General features: G+C 47.3%; 1 protein-coding gene across 1 annotated transcript; it reads left to right on the top strand.

Moving 5' to 3' along the window:
* Window positions 1–4,256: 4,256 nt before the first annotated feature.
* Window positions 4,257–15,789, top strand: LOC104510894 (solute carrier family 22 member 13-like; the record flags this gene model as incomplete). The annotated part of the gene is given in 6 exon segments (XM_010153288.1): window positions 4,257–4,333; window positions 12,942–13,220; window positions 13,222–13,333; window positions 14,503–14,606; window positions 15,339–15,493; window positions 15,621–15,789. Coding segments are annotated over 6 exon segments (896 nt in total), but the record flags the coding sequence as incomplete, so codon positions are not given.
* Between the last annotated feature and the right edge of the window lie 74 nt (window positions 15,790–15,863).

Raw genomic sequence — 15,863 nt, 5'->3', positions numbered from 1 at the left:
AAGACTTTGTAAAGCAATTTTCTTTTTATTATGACTTTGTTTTGTACATTCTCAACTCAAGATTTTAGATATTTTGTGGCTTTTTTTTTTTTTTTAAATTCCTATTGCTGCGTTCTGAAGGTAAACATTACCTCTAAAAATACTTTGGTCTGGTTGAGTTTCTTTTGTTGAGAGCTTGTTTCCTTTCAAAGTGCCTAGAAATCATCTCTCAATGAACCAGTTGAATCACATATTGAGAGCACTCTAAATCACTGGAGGGATTTAGTCTACATCTCCTTTACAAAATGGGTGGATTATCAGCCCTGCAGCAAGCAGTGTTCACACTACTGTCTGAAAACTGAGTACAGGGTGATATACACCACCCAATTCAGCACCCTGTGTAGGTGTGTGGAGACTGAGTAGGATGTATATACCAGGAAAGGTCTGAACACTTGCCTGTAGCTGTTTCCTCCATGTGAGAAGGCAGCTGAAGTATGCTTCCATAAGCCTTACAAGGAGGGGCAGTTGATGAACCAGCCATTACTCAGTGTTGTGTCCCAACTCACATCACAGGTTGGCCTCAGTTTGGGAGTGAGGCAAGTGAGCGAGGAGTTTTCTCCAGGTGTGGGAGAATATAAGGAGCCTACAGAGCGACTGGATGGTTTCTCAGGGAGCTGTCCCCTACAGCCTGGCTCAGACTTAGACTACTGACCCCTGGGTATGACTGTAGACCTTCCAGTTGATCTATGGCAAGCCACCTCATCTCTCAGTGCATCACTTTACCTTTCTGCAGAATAAGACAGTAATTTCATTTAAAAAAAAAAAAATCAGTAAGATGTTATGGTTAATATTTGCTTTTTTTCCTCTGAGGATAAAGGGCCCACACTGATGACAACTGGGTAGGAAAGGACTGTTTCAGAGCCTACCACTCCATATCTACATTTTTAAATGTAGATAGCATCTCACATCATGTAACACCTTGTTCAGGGTGTTGTAGAACAGGTAGGAGTTCTGCTTCCTCCCTGAAAAAACAGGTACATACCCAGAGCGCATTGGTTTGCCTCTATGACCTCATAAATTTGAAAGTAAGATGTGCAAAAGAAAAGTAAGAATACTGTCTTCAGTTCCACCAAAGAATACACCAATGATTGAGGTAGAAAAGCAGATCATCATAAACTAAGCATATCTGGTTTCAGAGAATCAGAAAATATAACTGCTTAGATCTTCCCCATTGTTTTAGTAGGACCAATTGTAGAAGCAAGAGGGAGTTAGTCATCTGGAGCTCCTCTTCAAATTTTTTCCAACGTTGCTTTCTTATCCTTGTTTGTGCCTCACCTTAGCTTGTTTCAGGATGCCCTTAATGCAGGTTTGCTTCATTTCTTTCTAAGGACAGCTGCAGAGCAGCAGTTCTAGTAAGCTGCAAACAGGTTGCATGGGCAATGAAAATGATTCCACAGGAAGTCAAATTAACCCAAATATCCTGCAGCGCCAGTGCTTAAAAATACTTATTGTTTGTGTTTCTAGTTCTACAGGATATCTAAATATCTCAATGAGCCATTTATGAGGCTAAGATCATTTAAGATGTGTTTCTTTCATGGTATTTCTATCAGCCAGGAACTGAAATATCATGAGGGGACAGATGCTGCATTATTTCAGCACCATACATGGCTCCCTGAAGCACTGAAAGAGCTGGAGAAAAAAAAAATTGCAAGGGTTGGAAACTCAAATACAAGCTGAAGGATCAGCTCATATTCCACATGCTTCAGACCTTGCAATAATAAACCAGCAGAGCACATACAAACTTGCAAATCCCAAATGAGTTGTCATAGTTTTTCTGTGATCTTTGGATAGAAGACACGATGCTGTTGACCATTCTTTGCCCCAATGGGTTGCTGCATTCTCACACGGTGCTAGGTAGGTATTTTCAGGAACAAACTGGCTGAGAGAAGTACCTGGACCAGTGGACAGAGGACAGATGGCCTTGTCTTAACCTTGAGTGATCAAAGGACAAATTCACCTACAGATCTGGTTGTCTTGCAGCAGTAGACATGAAATATGCTACATTTGAAGTGCCTACATTAGGTACTGTTCTTCCCAGCTCATTTTGAGCCACTGGTCTCCCTGAGAATGACCAGCCTAAGGTCAGAAAGCTTTGTGCTCACCATCTTCTCCACCTATTAATAACACAGGCATTTTCAGGCTGACCCCTCCTACTACAAAGGTTTCTACTCACCTAGGGAAAAAGAGGCAACAACTGATAAGCTATAAGCCAGCTGCAAATTTCAGCATGGCAGTAATCAGCAGTGTACTAGAAAAGCCTTCCAGGAACACTCTAACTGCTTTTTACAGAAATCTTAAGATAATTTCCTTGCCCACCATGCTATTTGATTGCTGCTAATGACCTCTCTATCTTCCAAACCATTAGGAAGGCTTATTTCTGGAACTGATAAAAATACCTCTGAAGAGTACGACTATTTGCCATGCATCAGACAGTGAGCACTTAAAATACATCCCCTGGTGAAAGAGACCTGCATCCCCTATAAAAGAATATCCCACTTTAGGAACACGTTCCAGGAGTACATACATTCACTCCCAGCTAAGAGTAGAGGTTTCTTGTTTGTTTGCTAAACAGCTCTGCTTCCTTCCTTGGTCATGATTAAAGGAAATCGTTTTTTCGTATACAACAGAGACACGTCAACTGTTACTCCCTCTCTGCCAGGACACACACTTTTGTGCTGTTGGAGAGCTCATCACTGTCAAAGAAAATGCCTGAGAGAGTACCTAGCTGTAACTGTGATCTGTACTGCCAGAGACAGCAAAGTTGATCTGTTGGCTGAGATTTATTATCGCCAGGACTGCCACTTTGCTCCATGGTCACAGATGATGCTGTGTTGCTGCAGCTGCCCATCACTACTTACTGTCCATTGTCAAATTTTAAAAAATGGTCCCCCAGGTGCCTGTTGCAAATAAAAGACAGGGTTCTTCTCCTGTCAACTTATCCCTTGAGATACAGAAACACCTTTCATGTATCATAGAATCATAGAATGGTTTGGTTTGGGAGGGATCTTAAAGATCATCTAGTTCTGACCCCCCTGCCATGGGCAGGGACACCTTCCACTGGACCAGGTTGCTCCAAGCCTCATCCAGCCTGGCCTTGGACACTTCCAGGGATAGGGCATCCACAGCTTCTCTGGACAACCTCTTTCCTCTGGTCAAAGCTAAAATCTGTCCATCAGCCCACTCCACATAAGAGCATAAAGCAAACTTGCTTTTTCTCTGAGCTGACAACTCTGCAACCCAGGGGGAGCACATATTGAATGAAAGCTGGAGGGATCAGAGAGCACCAGCAAAACACTGTCAAATCAAGCTGTGGCAAAACTCCCCAACAAAGAGGCAGAGGTGCCCCTGTATCAGGGAGTATCAGCACTCAGAGCACTGTCAGTCAGTTAGGTTAGGCTCAACTGTGCTCCTGGGGCTCTGGACACACTTGACTTGCAGGTGAGCTCACCAGTTAATCTGAACCTCTGCCTCACACCACAGTGAAAAGGAGTACAGAGAGATCCACATTGCCGCCGCCATCCTCCGGCTTGCTTGGCCATGCAGACAACCTGGAGCCATTTCTGCAGCTAGGCTGATGTCCAAGCTTCTTTATTCCCTTTCTCTCTCCACTAATAAAATAGCTGGCATTGGCAATGCTTTCCAGATTCCCTGGGCTCTTCACATAAAGTGGTGTTTGAGGCATCAGGTCATGTCATAAAATACTGTACACAGAGTAAACTGCCAGGTTTATGGAGCTGTGGAAGCTTCATCGCTGACATGTGCTGCCTTTTTAGGATTACAGCTATGTGGTCTGAGTGAGTAGCCATATGATATCAGTGATTTCAGGAGTTGCCCAGCCAGAGCTTTTGAGTCAGACTCTGAACAACGTTTCTTACCTCACTCAAGACTCAACTGGGTGAAGCATTTTGTCTCAATCAAATGAATAATTTCCCTCCTGGGGGGGTCCAAGGATATCCTGTCTTTTTGTCCTGACTGAAAATTAATCCTGACCTACCTCAAACAACAAGCAAATTGAGTCAGACAAGAGTCTGAACTCTCACAACAGATCTGCAGAAGAACATCAACGAGAAAAGCCAACGCAAGTAGAAGGTTCAGCAAATTAGCTTGCAGATGCATGTCCAAGTGGTCATGATTCAGTTATTTAACTTCAATTTCTCCTTCTTCTTCAGCCCATGTTGAAAGAAGTGTGTGCCTCATGCCTGCAGCCTGTCTACTCCATGGAGCGTGTGGTCACTGACAAAGTCTGTGTGCACCGCTCATGTTTCTGCTGCCAGGTCTGTGGGAGGAAGCTGAGGTGAGTGGTAGGACCCAAGTGCATTTATTTTTAAGGGATGTCCAAATAGTTTGCATCACAGTAGTCCAATTCCAACAGGCCAGTCTTCAGGAAATGAGAAGGTGCAGACAGTTTCCTTGATACAATCTGCCTCTCCATCACTAGAGTCTGAAGACTGCTCACTTCAAGGTTGTAGACACCTGTGGATCAGGAACCAAGCATGGTGGTGCAAGGGTGAGCTGAAAATACAAGAAATACTTACAATTTGGGAATGCTCATATGGAATTTAATTGGAGGAGTTGCTCGGGCACCTCTCATGTTCATGGAGTCAGGGAGGTTGGAAGGTACCTCTGGAAGTCTCCACCCACCCTGCCGCAGATCCAAGGAGGGCAGGTAGCTCAGGAGCATGACCAGGAGAGGTGTGAATGGATCCAAGAATGGAGACTCCACAGCCTCCCTGTTGGGGCCCCTCTTTCATGATTTGACTATCAATGAAAAGGTTTTTTCTTATATCTCATCAAAATTCCTCATATTACAAGTTATTCCCATTGCCTCTCACCCTGTCACTGTCCACCTCCAAGAGCACTCCCACCCTGTCTTCTCAATAACTTCCCAAAGACAGACACAGCAATAAACTCCACCTTCTTAACCTTCTCCTCATAAGACCCAGCCAACCCAGCTCTCAGCTTCTCCTCAGGTGACACATGTTCCAGGTCCCAGAACACCTTGGTGGCCCTTTGCTGGAGTTCTTCCAGTATGTCAATGGTTTTCTTGCACTGAGGAGCCCAAAACTGGACAAAGTGCTCCACATGTGGTCCTGCAAGTGCAAAATGCAGAGGAATGGTCACTTCTCTTGACCAATTGCCTGGGTTCTTGCTAGTGCAGCCTAGGATATAGTTGGCTTCTCTGTCACAAGGGCAAACTGCTTCTTGCTTTCAGCTTGTCAGTCACCGAGACATCCTGGCCCTTTGCATCCTCGAGGGCCATCCTTTGTGACTGCTTGCCATCCTCTTGCCCCGCTCCATACGTACAGACACTTTCTCCCATCCCACAGTTGCTGTATCATGGGAGCCCTGTGCAGTTTTACCTATATGGTCCGTGCTGTGCATACAGGGGAGAGATTAATTGCCGGTATGAAGCCTGGCCTGTAAATGAGAAAGGGTTTGCACAAAACCTGGACTACAGCTACCAGAAGTATTGCAAGGAAATGTTAAATTTTTCATGTGTTTTTGATTTTTGAAAGACAAATCAAACATATCCTCAAAAAATTGACACTGCTTTTGAAAGGTTTCAATTCTTCAAACACCTCCCCTTCCCCAACAGTTGTCACTGAAAAACAATTTGGCTGAAAACCTGCCCATCAGTGCTACTGTTAATCCCTCCCTCCCACACAGCTGCTAACAGCCACGCCAATCTGTGTTTTCCAGCTTGCAAAACTATGCTGCCCTCCATGGGGTGTTTTACTGCCAAGTCCACTACAAGCAGATGGCTGGAGCTAAAAGCAGAAGCGAGACAGAAAGGCTGGAACACCGGCTAGGAGACCACCAGGTTCAGCATGTGGCAGTCGCGGGCAGAGGACCACAGCCCCAGGAGTGGTGTAACAGGGCCAAAAAGAAGACCAAAACAAGACAGAAACCCACATCTTGCGAGCACGGGCAAGAGCTGAACAGCAGGTCTGTCCTCTTAGGGAACACGCTCAGAACAGGCTGGCCACCTTCAGATACAGCCTTGTTGGCTGTAGATGAGAAAGCTGGAAAGGGAGTGTGTTCCTGGAAACAGCCCGTACTAAGCCTGCAAACCTACCAGGCTGTGGGCAGCAGGGCAGGCAGGATGATGCTCAGGGGTCAGGAGGGAAAATCATCAGCAGAGGCAGCAGTGGAGAAGGGAAGCTTCTTTCCTGGTGTCACCTGTACCAAGGAAAGAAAGCAAGTCTGTTCCTGGCCCAAGACCAGAGAGCAGAGAGACGATGAAAAGATTGGGGATGGGGACGTGCCCAAAGGGAAGCGAGGGGGCAAGGTGTCCCAGCAAGTGGCTGCGATACAGCAGGGCAAAGCCCAGGTGAAGAGAGGTTCTGCCTCTGTCTCCTCCCCTCTAGTCCTGGAGCCTGTGAAATTCCTGCCTCGTGGCTCCCTTGTCCCCCATGCCACACGTCAAAACACTAAACCCACCAACTGGATGTACCTGGGGGGCACAGGGAGCTGCACCCTTCCAGCTGCAGAGCTCCCAGTGAAGGAAAACAAAGTTTGTGGGTCACCAAGCACACCCAACAAGGAAGGCATCATTCCTGCAATGACAGATGACAAACCTGAACTGACCATAGCCACTCCAGCTACTTCAGGAGACAAGCATCACCTTGGAGAGAGAATGAACAGCCCACAGGCCGTCTGTGTGTCAGGAGAGCCCAAAACCAGAAACACAAGTATGGGGCTAAAATGTGGAGCTGAGGGTGTTGAGCCCCCTGACAACGAAGCTGAAAAAGCCCATTGCCCCTCTGGTGTGTCAAGGAACCCTTATGTATCTTCTGGTTCCCAGGAGCCTGGTGCATCTCCGGAGATCACTGAGCTGGTGAATGAGAAATCAAATGCAAACACCGATGAGTTCCCTGGGAAACAGATACCAGTAACTTTGGGGGAAAATAGCCAGCCATCCAGCATAAGTCAGTTGTCTGGGATTGAGAGTAAAGGGTCAGAATTTGCGAAGACAAAAGAAGTGAAACTAGTAAGTGTGTCAGGGTCTCTTGAAGAGACCAGTCCTGAGCATACACCTCAGGAAAACAAAGCAGGAAAGAGCAGAGTCTCTTTACCTGGTTTGCCAGATAAAACAGATGATCACAGTGTGTCCTGTCTACAAGAAACAGAGCCCCAGGGCACATGTGACTCACTGATAACTAACCCTCATGACGATATTTTGAGACATGACATAAAATCACCTGGCAAGGATTTTCCAGTATCAGCAGACACACATCTGAAAGGTGCCTGTGCCACTTGGCCTTCACATGATGAAGTCAACAACTCCAAGTCAAAGGATCCCAAAGAAGTTCTTAGTGAAAATACATTTCACATTTCTGAGCAAACAGCCAAGACATTACACTCTTCTGAAATGAATATATCCTCGGACAAATCCAGAGGTCATCCAGTGGGTGAAGGAAAAATGGATCTGAAACTCCAAGAGGAAAGCACAGTGCATACATCAAGACCTGGTGCCCAGAGCAAAGAGACCAGAAGCAGTCAAGCCTGCAGAGAGACGTTAGGTAAAGGTTTCAGGCTTGGGAAAAACCCCTTCACTACACTTTTTGGCTCTGAAGACAAAGGCAGCACTCCCAAGAAGGAAACAACCCAAAGGAAACCAACTAAGCCCCAGTCAGCCCTTGTCACTTTGTTTGGTTACTCCTCAGAGAAGAAGCAGGGTCAACGAGAAAAACCTGCAAGATCCTCAGAACAAACAAATATTGATGACAGGCCAGAAAAACACCAGGGCGTCCTCAGCTCCTCCAGCCAAGAAAAACAAAAGACCTCCAAGAATGATCAGCTGCCACAGCCAAGAAAGGGAGAATTCTTCCCTAAACATATCCAGGAGAGCTCTGTGGGCTTCTCAGACTGTACTGCAGGCAAGGAGACTGATGTCCTGTTGTCAGCTCCTGGCACAAGCATTTCATGCAGTGCTAAACATGAGACAACAGAGCTTGACATCCATGACCAGCTGGCTTTAAACAGTCAGGTTTGGCAACAGCAGAACAATTGTTGGCCCTCTCTCATACCAGCACAGGAAAATGAAAAAGAAGCTGCAGTAACCTCAGAAGGTGGAGCAAACCCCCTACATCCTCCTCCAGAATTTATGCCTGCAGCTGATAACAGCAAAAATCTTATAAGGGAAGGAAATCATCATGATGCTCATCTACTAGAAATTCAGAACCTATTGAGTTCGGGTGTCCAGAACACAGTGGTAGAGGGTGGGATTTTGTTTTCACCAGACAATTCAGAAAAGTTACCCAAGGAAGCTGAGCTGCAGTTAGACAACCTGGATTTTCTGGAGGACAATAACTTGTTCTTTTCTGGAGGACAAGCTTATCCCAGCATAGCAAGTAAAACCCCAAATTCAGATTTGCAAAATTCAGAGGAAGAAAGTCCACCTTGCTTGGGACCAAATCCTTCAGAATTATGCCAAGAAATCCCACCAGAAACAAATGCCCCACTAGTGCTGTGGGACACCTCCGGTCTCTCACTCCTCGCTGGACAGGATGAGATTAATATTAGAGACCCGGAAGGAGTTCTGAGCTCTGCACATCTGCAGCAGCTGGATCCACAATGCCAGGCTCCAAAGGCTGCAGAGGATACATTTGGATTGGGTCTCAGTGCAGAAGGCTCAACAAGCAAGCACCTTTGTATGCAGGAAGACAGTTTTCCCCCAGTGTATGTGTTCACCAGTCATGCTTCTGAAACATTTAGTCAGGGTGTCTTTGATCCTTTCGATGTTGGTTCAACCAAAGTGGGCCAAGAGGATCCTGAAAAAATGAGCAGGAGCAGAAAAACATCAGGAGCTAAAGAAGATTATGAAAGTCTCCCTTCTGCAGACCTGAATGTGTTAAATGATGGCCTTTTAGACCAGGAGTTCTTTATATAGTTGAAAAAAAAAAAAAGGATATTTTAAAAAGCACCCAACCCTGCAGCACAAGTTATCTGATATGGGACAAAAATTGATTAATGAAATCAGTTTAGAAATATTCCGCTCCCCTGGCATGAAACAAAATCAGTTGTGCATAGGGTGATTTATTAATGGCTTAAAGAGCTAAATTTAAGATCCCTATCCTGGTCATAGTCCATCAGTGCTCAGTTCCTGAAAAAAACCATTGCAAGAACCGGCTTCACTGTGAGAAGCCTCTAAGGAGAGACCGAGCAGCAACTCATTGTCTTCACTCAGGGGTCTTCACAGAGGGGACCTTCTGCACAATCTCTTGCCAAGGTCCCTCAGATGATGTCTGCACTGGCCACTGTCTGCCTGGTAGAGGGGAGACAGACCCACCCCTGAAGACGTCAACCTGCAAACAGCGGTGAGCAACAGGCTAAACAAGAACTAGAAACTCAAATGTGAAGAGAATGGCATTTTCAGGAAGGAACTGAATCCTTGTCCATGAGTGCACAAGTAAAATGCAATGGGCAAAGGTCAAGCTGTGGCAGGCAGGGCAATTATTTGTCTCCAAATTAGGTTTGGGTGCCTGCAATATTGCCGTTTCAATGTAAACCAGATGCTTAAGTGCACGTCAGAGTCAACAGAGAATTAGTAAATACAATCTGGGGAGGGATTCAGCCCACCCTAAACCAGACAACTGCATCTGAGAAGCTAACAGCTCTCTGGACGCTGTTCATGGTGTCAATCCATCTCCACTAACTACTGCGCAACCTTAGGTATCATTTTCACATATTGACAACTACGTTTCGACATCCAGAGATTAATTCAACCCAAAACATCATACACTCCAAAATAATGATACCTCACACCCCTTGCTATGTTTTTCCTTCAGTAGACTGCAAAATTTTCCCACACAGGAGGTCGCCTCATAGCACAACGGTAAGCAAAGATAAGTGAAATGACCTTGCCAGGGTCACCAGTCAGGAGGACAGAGGGGGAAAGGGAATCCAGATCTCTTGAAGTCTTGGGATGTGGGGACATTGCTATATCTGCTCACCCTGTGCGGTTGCATTTTGACCCTCCCTGACTGCCCTTTGCTCCTATAACATAAATGTGTTTGGAGTTAACAATTATACTAATGATAACCAGAAATCTCTGAGGGTCAAAGCAATAACACGTGTATTATGAAAAGGATCGTGGAGCATATCACTTCACATGTTTTAATCAGGTGTCTGTAAAAATAAAAGGATAAAGATGTTAGAATAATTAATTTTTAAAATAAATAATTTTTGAAACCACCTCCCTGCCTCACTAGTGCCAAAATAACCCTGGATCTGTCAGATCTGCTGGAGGAATAAAGCTGCTTCATGACTGCATCCGCTGCAAAGCAGTGTGTCAGCGCTCTGTGCCGGGACACTGTTCAATCAACATCAATCAGGGAAAAGAGAGATGTCCCTGAAAGCTCGGTGACTTGTGCTGAAATCGGTCTCACCTTGGGATGGGACAAGAGGCTTGGGACAGGGGTGCTGCCATCTCACAGCCCTGCCTGAAACCTGGCCAAGCTGGGTCTAGCAGTAGAGAAATGGGACTTAAAGGCTTGTAGGGACCGAGCACCTTTCACTGAAGCAGTGGGGCGGAGGTGGCCTGTTACTTGTGCCAAAGATGGAGTGGCACCCCAGACCAGGTTGTCACTAGCACATGACACCCACAAGTCTGACGTCTCCTTGCCAGTACTAAGAGGAAGAGGGAAGATGCAGGAGCTGGTGGGCACGAATCCATTCTGGCTGTAATTCAGCATACAAGTGTCTAAATAGGTCTCCAAGCACAGTCACTCCTGATGTGCAGAGCTGTGTAAGAGAAAAGCCAAGTCCATGAATTCAGGCATCAATGCCCTTCTGCCCACATCAGCCACTCTCCACAGGCAATGGTTTCTCTTTCTGCACTACTCTCCTGGATGCCTCCTCTCCCTTTCCCTAGTCCTTCACATTTGTACATGGATGGACAGGCTTTCCAGCTGTCCATCCCAGGTCTTCCCTGAGATCCGCTGATTTCTCATGCCCTCTGATAGAGGCTTTTCCATTTTCAGGAGGCTTTGAAAGCATTAATAATCCACCTGGGCAAAACTGTTGGACAGAGAGAAATAGGCACAGAAACTCCATCAGCGGGGCTCCAGGAAACAGAGGTTTGCAGGGCTGACCCAGCCTTTGTCCCCGAGAGATGCCACCATGCAGGGTTGACCACTCAGCCCCAGATGATGCAGGCTGTCATAACAACGATGTCTTTCTATGAGAAACATCATCTTAGGGTGACAGAGTTTACAAGGGACTGAAGCTTTCTCAGGGCTTCAGAAGAGCCTGTCTGGTGACAATAGGAAGAACAGCCTCGAGAAGTCACATCTGCGTTAGCACATGAGACTGCTGTCATGTCTGAGTCACCACCACGGAGTTTTTATAGTCAAAATCTGACTTCTGCCAGGAGATTCTGGTGGATGAGGAGTGGGAGGAAAGACTATGAGCCACACACACTGGAGTAAGCTTTTCGCACACTGATGGAGAAGGCAGGACAGCAGGACAGGGTCAAAATGCTTCTGCCACAGCAGATCTCCTTGGCCAAGTTAATCCATAAAATAGCCAGAGATGGATTTAGGGTAAAAGAAACCCCTGGATGTTGCATAGTTCAACCTCTTGCTTAAGGCATGTCTTTGAATAGGGTAAGTAATTTCATCCAGGGATGTGGATCCAGAGCCTAGTGCCATGTCTGGCTGTGTGATGTGTGCACATACTGCCTGCGCATCACTCATGCAGATTTACACAACTCTAAGTAATGCTTAATAACATCTTTAACTTTTGGTCAGCCCTGAAGTAATCAGGCAGTTGGACCAGATGATCGTTGTAGGTCCCTTCCAGCTGAAATAGCCTATTCTTAAGGTCATATCTTCCACTTTTCTTCTCACTTCCCTAAGTACACCAGTGCCATACCCACTCATGAAACACCAGCCCAGAATTGTGTGATCCTTCAGTAACTGCTGGAGGCTCAGACACACTGTCTGGGTTGAGAGGAAAGGACAAAGAATTTAAGAGGAGACATGAAGAGAGCCGGTCAGTGTTTAGAGACCTGACCTTATTGCTCTGGTGAAAACGGCCCGGAGGCTTTTGCCAAACTAGACACTGAATTTCATACACTGAGGGGAATCCAGCTTTCCAGTTTCCAGGAATAAAGATACAAACCACATAGGGAGTCTGTCCAGGAAGCAGCTCAGTCGTTCAGCAGAAATCAGGTCAATCTGCGTTCCAAGTGACATCAGAACCTTGGGCAAAGCCAAGCTGGTGTCACTTCTTATCTCCCAATCCTCTGTGCTCTGTATCTGTGCATATAACGTGCTGTATTTTTCGTAAGGGTACTCTCTGAGCCAAATCTATTTTAGGATTCTCCCCAAGACACTGTAGTTTAGATCTAGTTTTAAAACTAACCAGGGTTTCTACATGGGGCAAATGAAAACTGACAGCTCAGGATACAGCCGTCAAGACCAAAACTACTTGACTACCAGCCGTAGTACCAGGCCCAGAGAAGTGCTTTTGTGCTTCTCTTTCCTATGGTCTCCAAGATGGGCTATATATCTATTAGGCCATTACTGAGAGCAGCAAATTTACTCTTTTTGCTTCTCCACATTTAGGAAAATTAGCCCTCATTCACAGAGTCACAACTTCATGTCTTGGACAAAAACCTTGTTCCACAGCACTGTTTTCTTCAGGAGACCTGGGGAGACACTCCAGGCTGGGACAAGAGAAGCTGTCCCCATGTTGTCCCCAAGTGTGGCAATGCTCTGGCACCTTTGTTCTAGTCCTGGAAACTGGGAGGGAATGGCTGGTGACAAAGTGCATCCCGGAGGACTGCAGTATATCAGTGTAATGGACAAATATGCTGATACAAGTGCTCATTTTATCACACCTGATTAGGGGTTTAGTGCTCACATAGTTTAAACATTAATATTTGCCTATTTAAGCAGTGTGCCCTACTGCAGCCTGGCCAGAGGAATAGTCATTATGACTGAGTTTGGAGAATTTATAAGTGCTGTGGGGGAGTTTGGGCTACATCAGAAATTGCTGGTGCTGCTCCTCTCCCTCCCACTACTCCTTAATCCCTTCCAAATGATTGGCCAAGTGTTCATGGTTGTGGATGTGCCTCATTACTGCAACACCAGCTGGATCCGTGCCGTTGGCCCCAACCTGACGGAGGAAGAGCAGCTGAACCTCACCCTGCCCCGGGACGCCAATGGGGCGTACGCCAGTGGACTGGGCCCTCAGCTCCATCGTGGCGTATGGCCTGAACACCACGGAGAAGGGCAGCAGTGGGTGGGTGTACCCCTCAGCACAACCGCCGTCCCTGCTGACCGAGGTCTGTAATCGCCTTGTGATGTGCCAGGGACGCGGAAGGGAAGGGATGGGCATATCCTGGCCTCTAGTTTGGAAAGCCAATGCCAGCTGTGGTGCAGCCAGGCTGAGATCGACCCCAGGCACTGGGGGACCTTGGCTCTGTCACACAGATGAAGTTGTAACCTTTGGGAGGTTGTGTGCAGGAAGACCATAATGTAGATGCCCAGGGGGACCACAGACAGAGACGGTGGAGGCTGTGAGTCTAGTAAATGCTCTGTCCACCATCCCTTTCCTTTCCAGCATCCAGGTCCTTGAGACTACTATGCATGTTGCCTGGAGGGACCTTTTGGGTCTCCCTGCCCTGGTTTCCTTTATTCTTCAGCCTGTTTCTCTTCACATCACCTTCCTTGTGAAAGACATTTATTTTCCAAGTGCTTGTTATTGATAAGTCTGGGGCCTCCAGAGGCCTTCAGAGCTGCAACAAGACATTCCATGGGCCATGCAGTTGAGCAAAGGCTCTGTCTTCCAGCATCCCAAGCTTCTCCTCTGGACCTTTCTTGCTCTCTCACCTTCCCTCATCCCTCCCTCTCTCCATCTTTCCTCACTCCCAGCTCCAGCACTTTCTCACAGGTACCTTCCCCTGAGCTGAAACCAGAGGACAGTCCAGTCCCTGGAAATTGCAAAGGTTCCTTGGGTCTCTGGAGCAGTGGCCATTTCACAGCCAGCTTCTCTGTAGGCTCCTCAGCAGGGCTGCATCTCTTCCCACTCCTGCACCAGTCCTCCTTCACTAGATGATCGTCTGCTCTCCTGTCCTTCTCCTCCTTCAACTCTGTCCAGCCTTTGCAGCCAGAGAAGCAAGCTGCTGGGACTCCTATCCAAAAGTCCCACATTAAGCAAAACTTGCCAGCCAGGAGGCTCCCTCAGGGATGTCTGGGCTGGAGGGGAGTCCTGCAGGTCTCAGCACACTGAAGATGTGCAGTGTGATGAAGAGGCAGGCTGAGCACCTCATACACACGTCTCACCTCTGACTTGTGTCCTGTGTGCATGCCATGGAAGCTTGTGTCCTTGGGTGTGGGAGTTGGAGCTTGGGCACCCGACTTCTCTTTCTGCCATGGACCAGAAGGGCTGCCCACCCTCAGAAAGCAGCTGGGGTCTGTCAAGAGCAAAAGCATCTGTGTTTCCTTCCTCCAGTTTGACCTGGTGTGCGACAGGAAGGACCTGAATGACATCTCCCAGTCTGTCTACATGGTGGGGCTGTTCCTAGGAGCCATGATCTCTGGACCACTGAGTGACCGGTGAGGAGACACAGTCAGCTTCCCAGAGTTATTGCCCAGCACCCAGGGACAGCCCAGCTGAGGGATGTCTATGCACTGAGCATGAAATACCCCCTCCGCAGGACGTGAAGTGTCAGTAGATGACTGAGAGTTCCAAAGGGAGGGAGGCAGATACAACCGTATGGGGGAGTCCTTCAGGAACCACAGGTCCAGCTAGTGTCTCAGCTACCCAAAGGTGTCTTCAGGAGTCCCAGAAAACTACATTTGGGTACAGAGTTGGACCCACCTTCAGCTGCGTTAACCACACCATGTGCATCTCCTCCATGTGGCTCTGCTCAACTCATGGTGACCTGGACCAAAGTCCTCAGCTCCTCAAAGGACATGGCCAGACAGAGTACATGGAAGGTAGAATGGTACAGCATGAGTACAGGGTGCCTTACAGGGGGACCAGCACTACAGGCTGTTTCAGACTGATCCTCACTGCTCTCAAGAGACATCACAGGGGGGCCCTTCAGGGGCTGGTTCCTTCAGCAGCATCTCCTTCTACCTTTGCTAACAGTGTGACTGGTCAAAAGTGAAGATGCTGCTTGTCCTGCCAGTTAATTACTGGGATGTACAGTGGAAATTTGTGGGCATGGGTGTTAAAACCGCCTCTGGTGTGAATGGTTTCCAAATCACTGCATATTCATCCTGGGCTCTTCCCTGTCTGCACAGAGTCTCTCAAGATACCGTGTCTTCACTCTTCCTCAACAGGATTGGCCGACGCCCAGTCTTTCTGATCTCCACCGTCTTCCAGTGCTTGTTCGGCTTAGGAATTGCATTTGTGCCCCATTTCTATGTGTACATGGCCTTCAGATGTGTTGTGGGAGCTGCAGTGTCAGGATTTCTAATTACGATCTTGGCCTTAGGTGAGTAGGATGCCCTTGCCCGCAGGCAGACAGATGTGACCTAACAAAATGCAATAAAAAAAGGACTTAAAAGGTAGTCCTGAACATTTTGAAAAGGATGACTCTGAACCTTGGCTCTTCTTTTCAGCTACAGAATGGGTGGGTGCCTCCTCCCGCCCAAAGGCAGTGCTTATTTCTCACTGCTTTGTTGCCATCGGGCAGATGCTCTTGGCTGGCTTGAGTTACGGTATTCGCAACTGGAGGCTGCTGGAGATTGCAGGATCTGCTCCAATGTTTGTCCTTTTCTTCTCCTTCTGGTAAGCAGCAGCAGGACAGAGCTCCTTGCAGACATGACAGCAGGGGGTCTGAGGGGTGGCAGTGAGGGGGCAGC

This window comes from Eurypyga helias, unplaced genomic scaffold (assembly GCF_000690775.1).
Source record: "Eurypyga helias isolate BGI_N326 unplaced genomic scaffold, ASM69077v1 scaffold28036, whole genome shotgun sequence".
Lineage (NCBI taxonomy): Eukaryota > Metazoa > Chordata > Aves > Eurypygiformes > Eurypygidae > Eurypyga > Eurypyga helias.
Note: the sequence above shows the minus strand (reverse complement) of the source record. Positions and strands in the feature narration are given on the sequence as shown.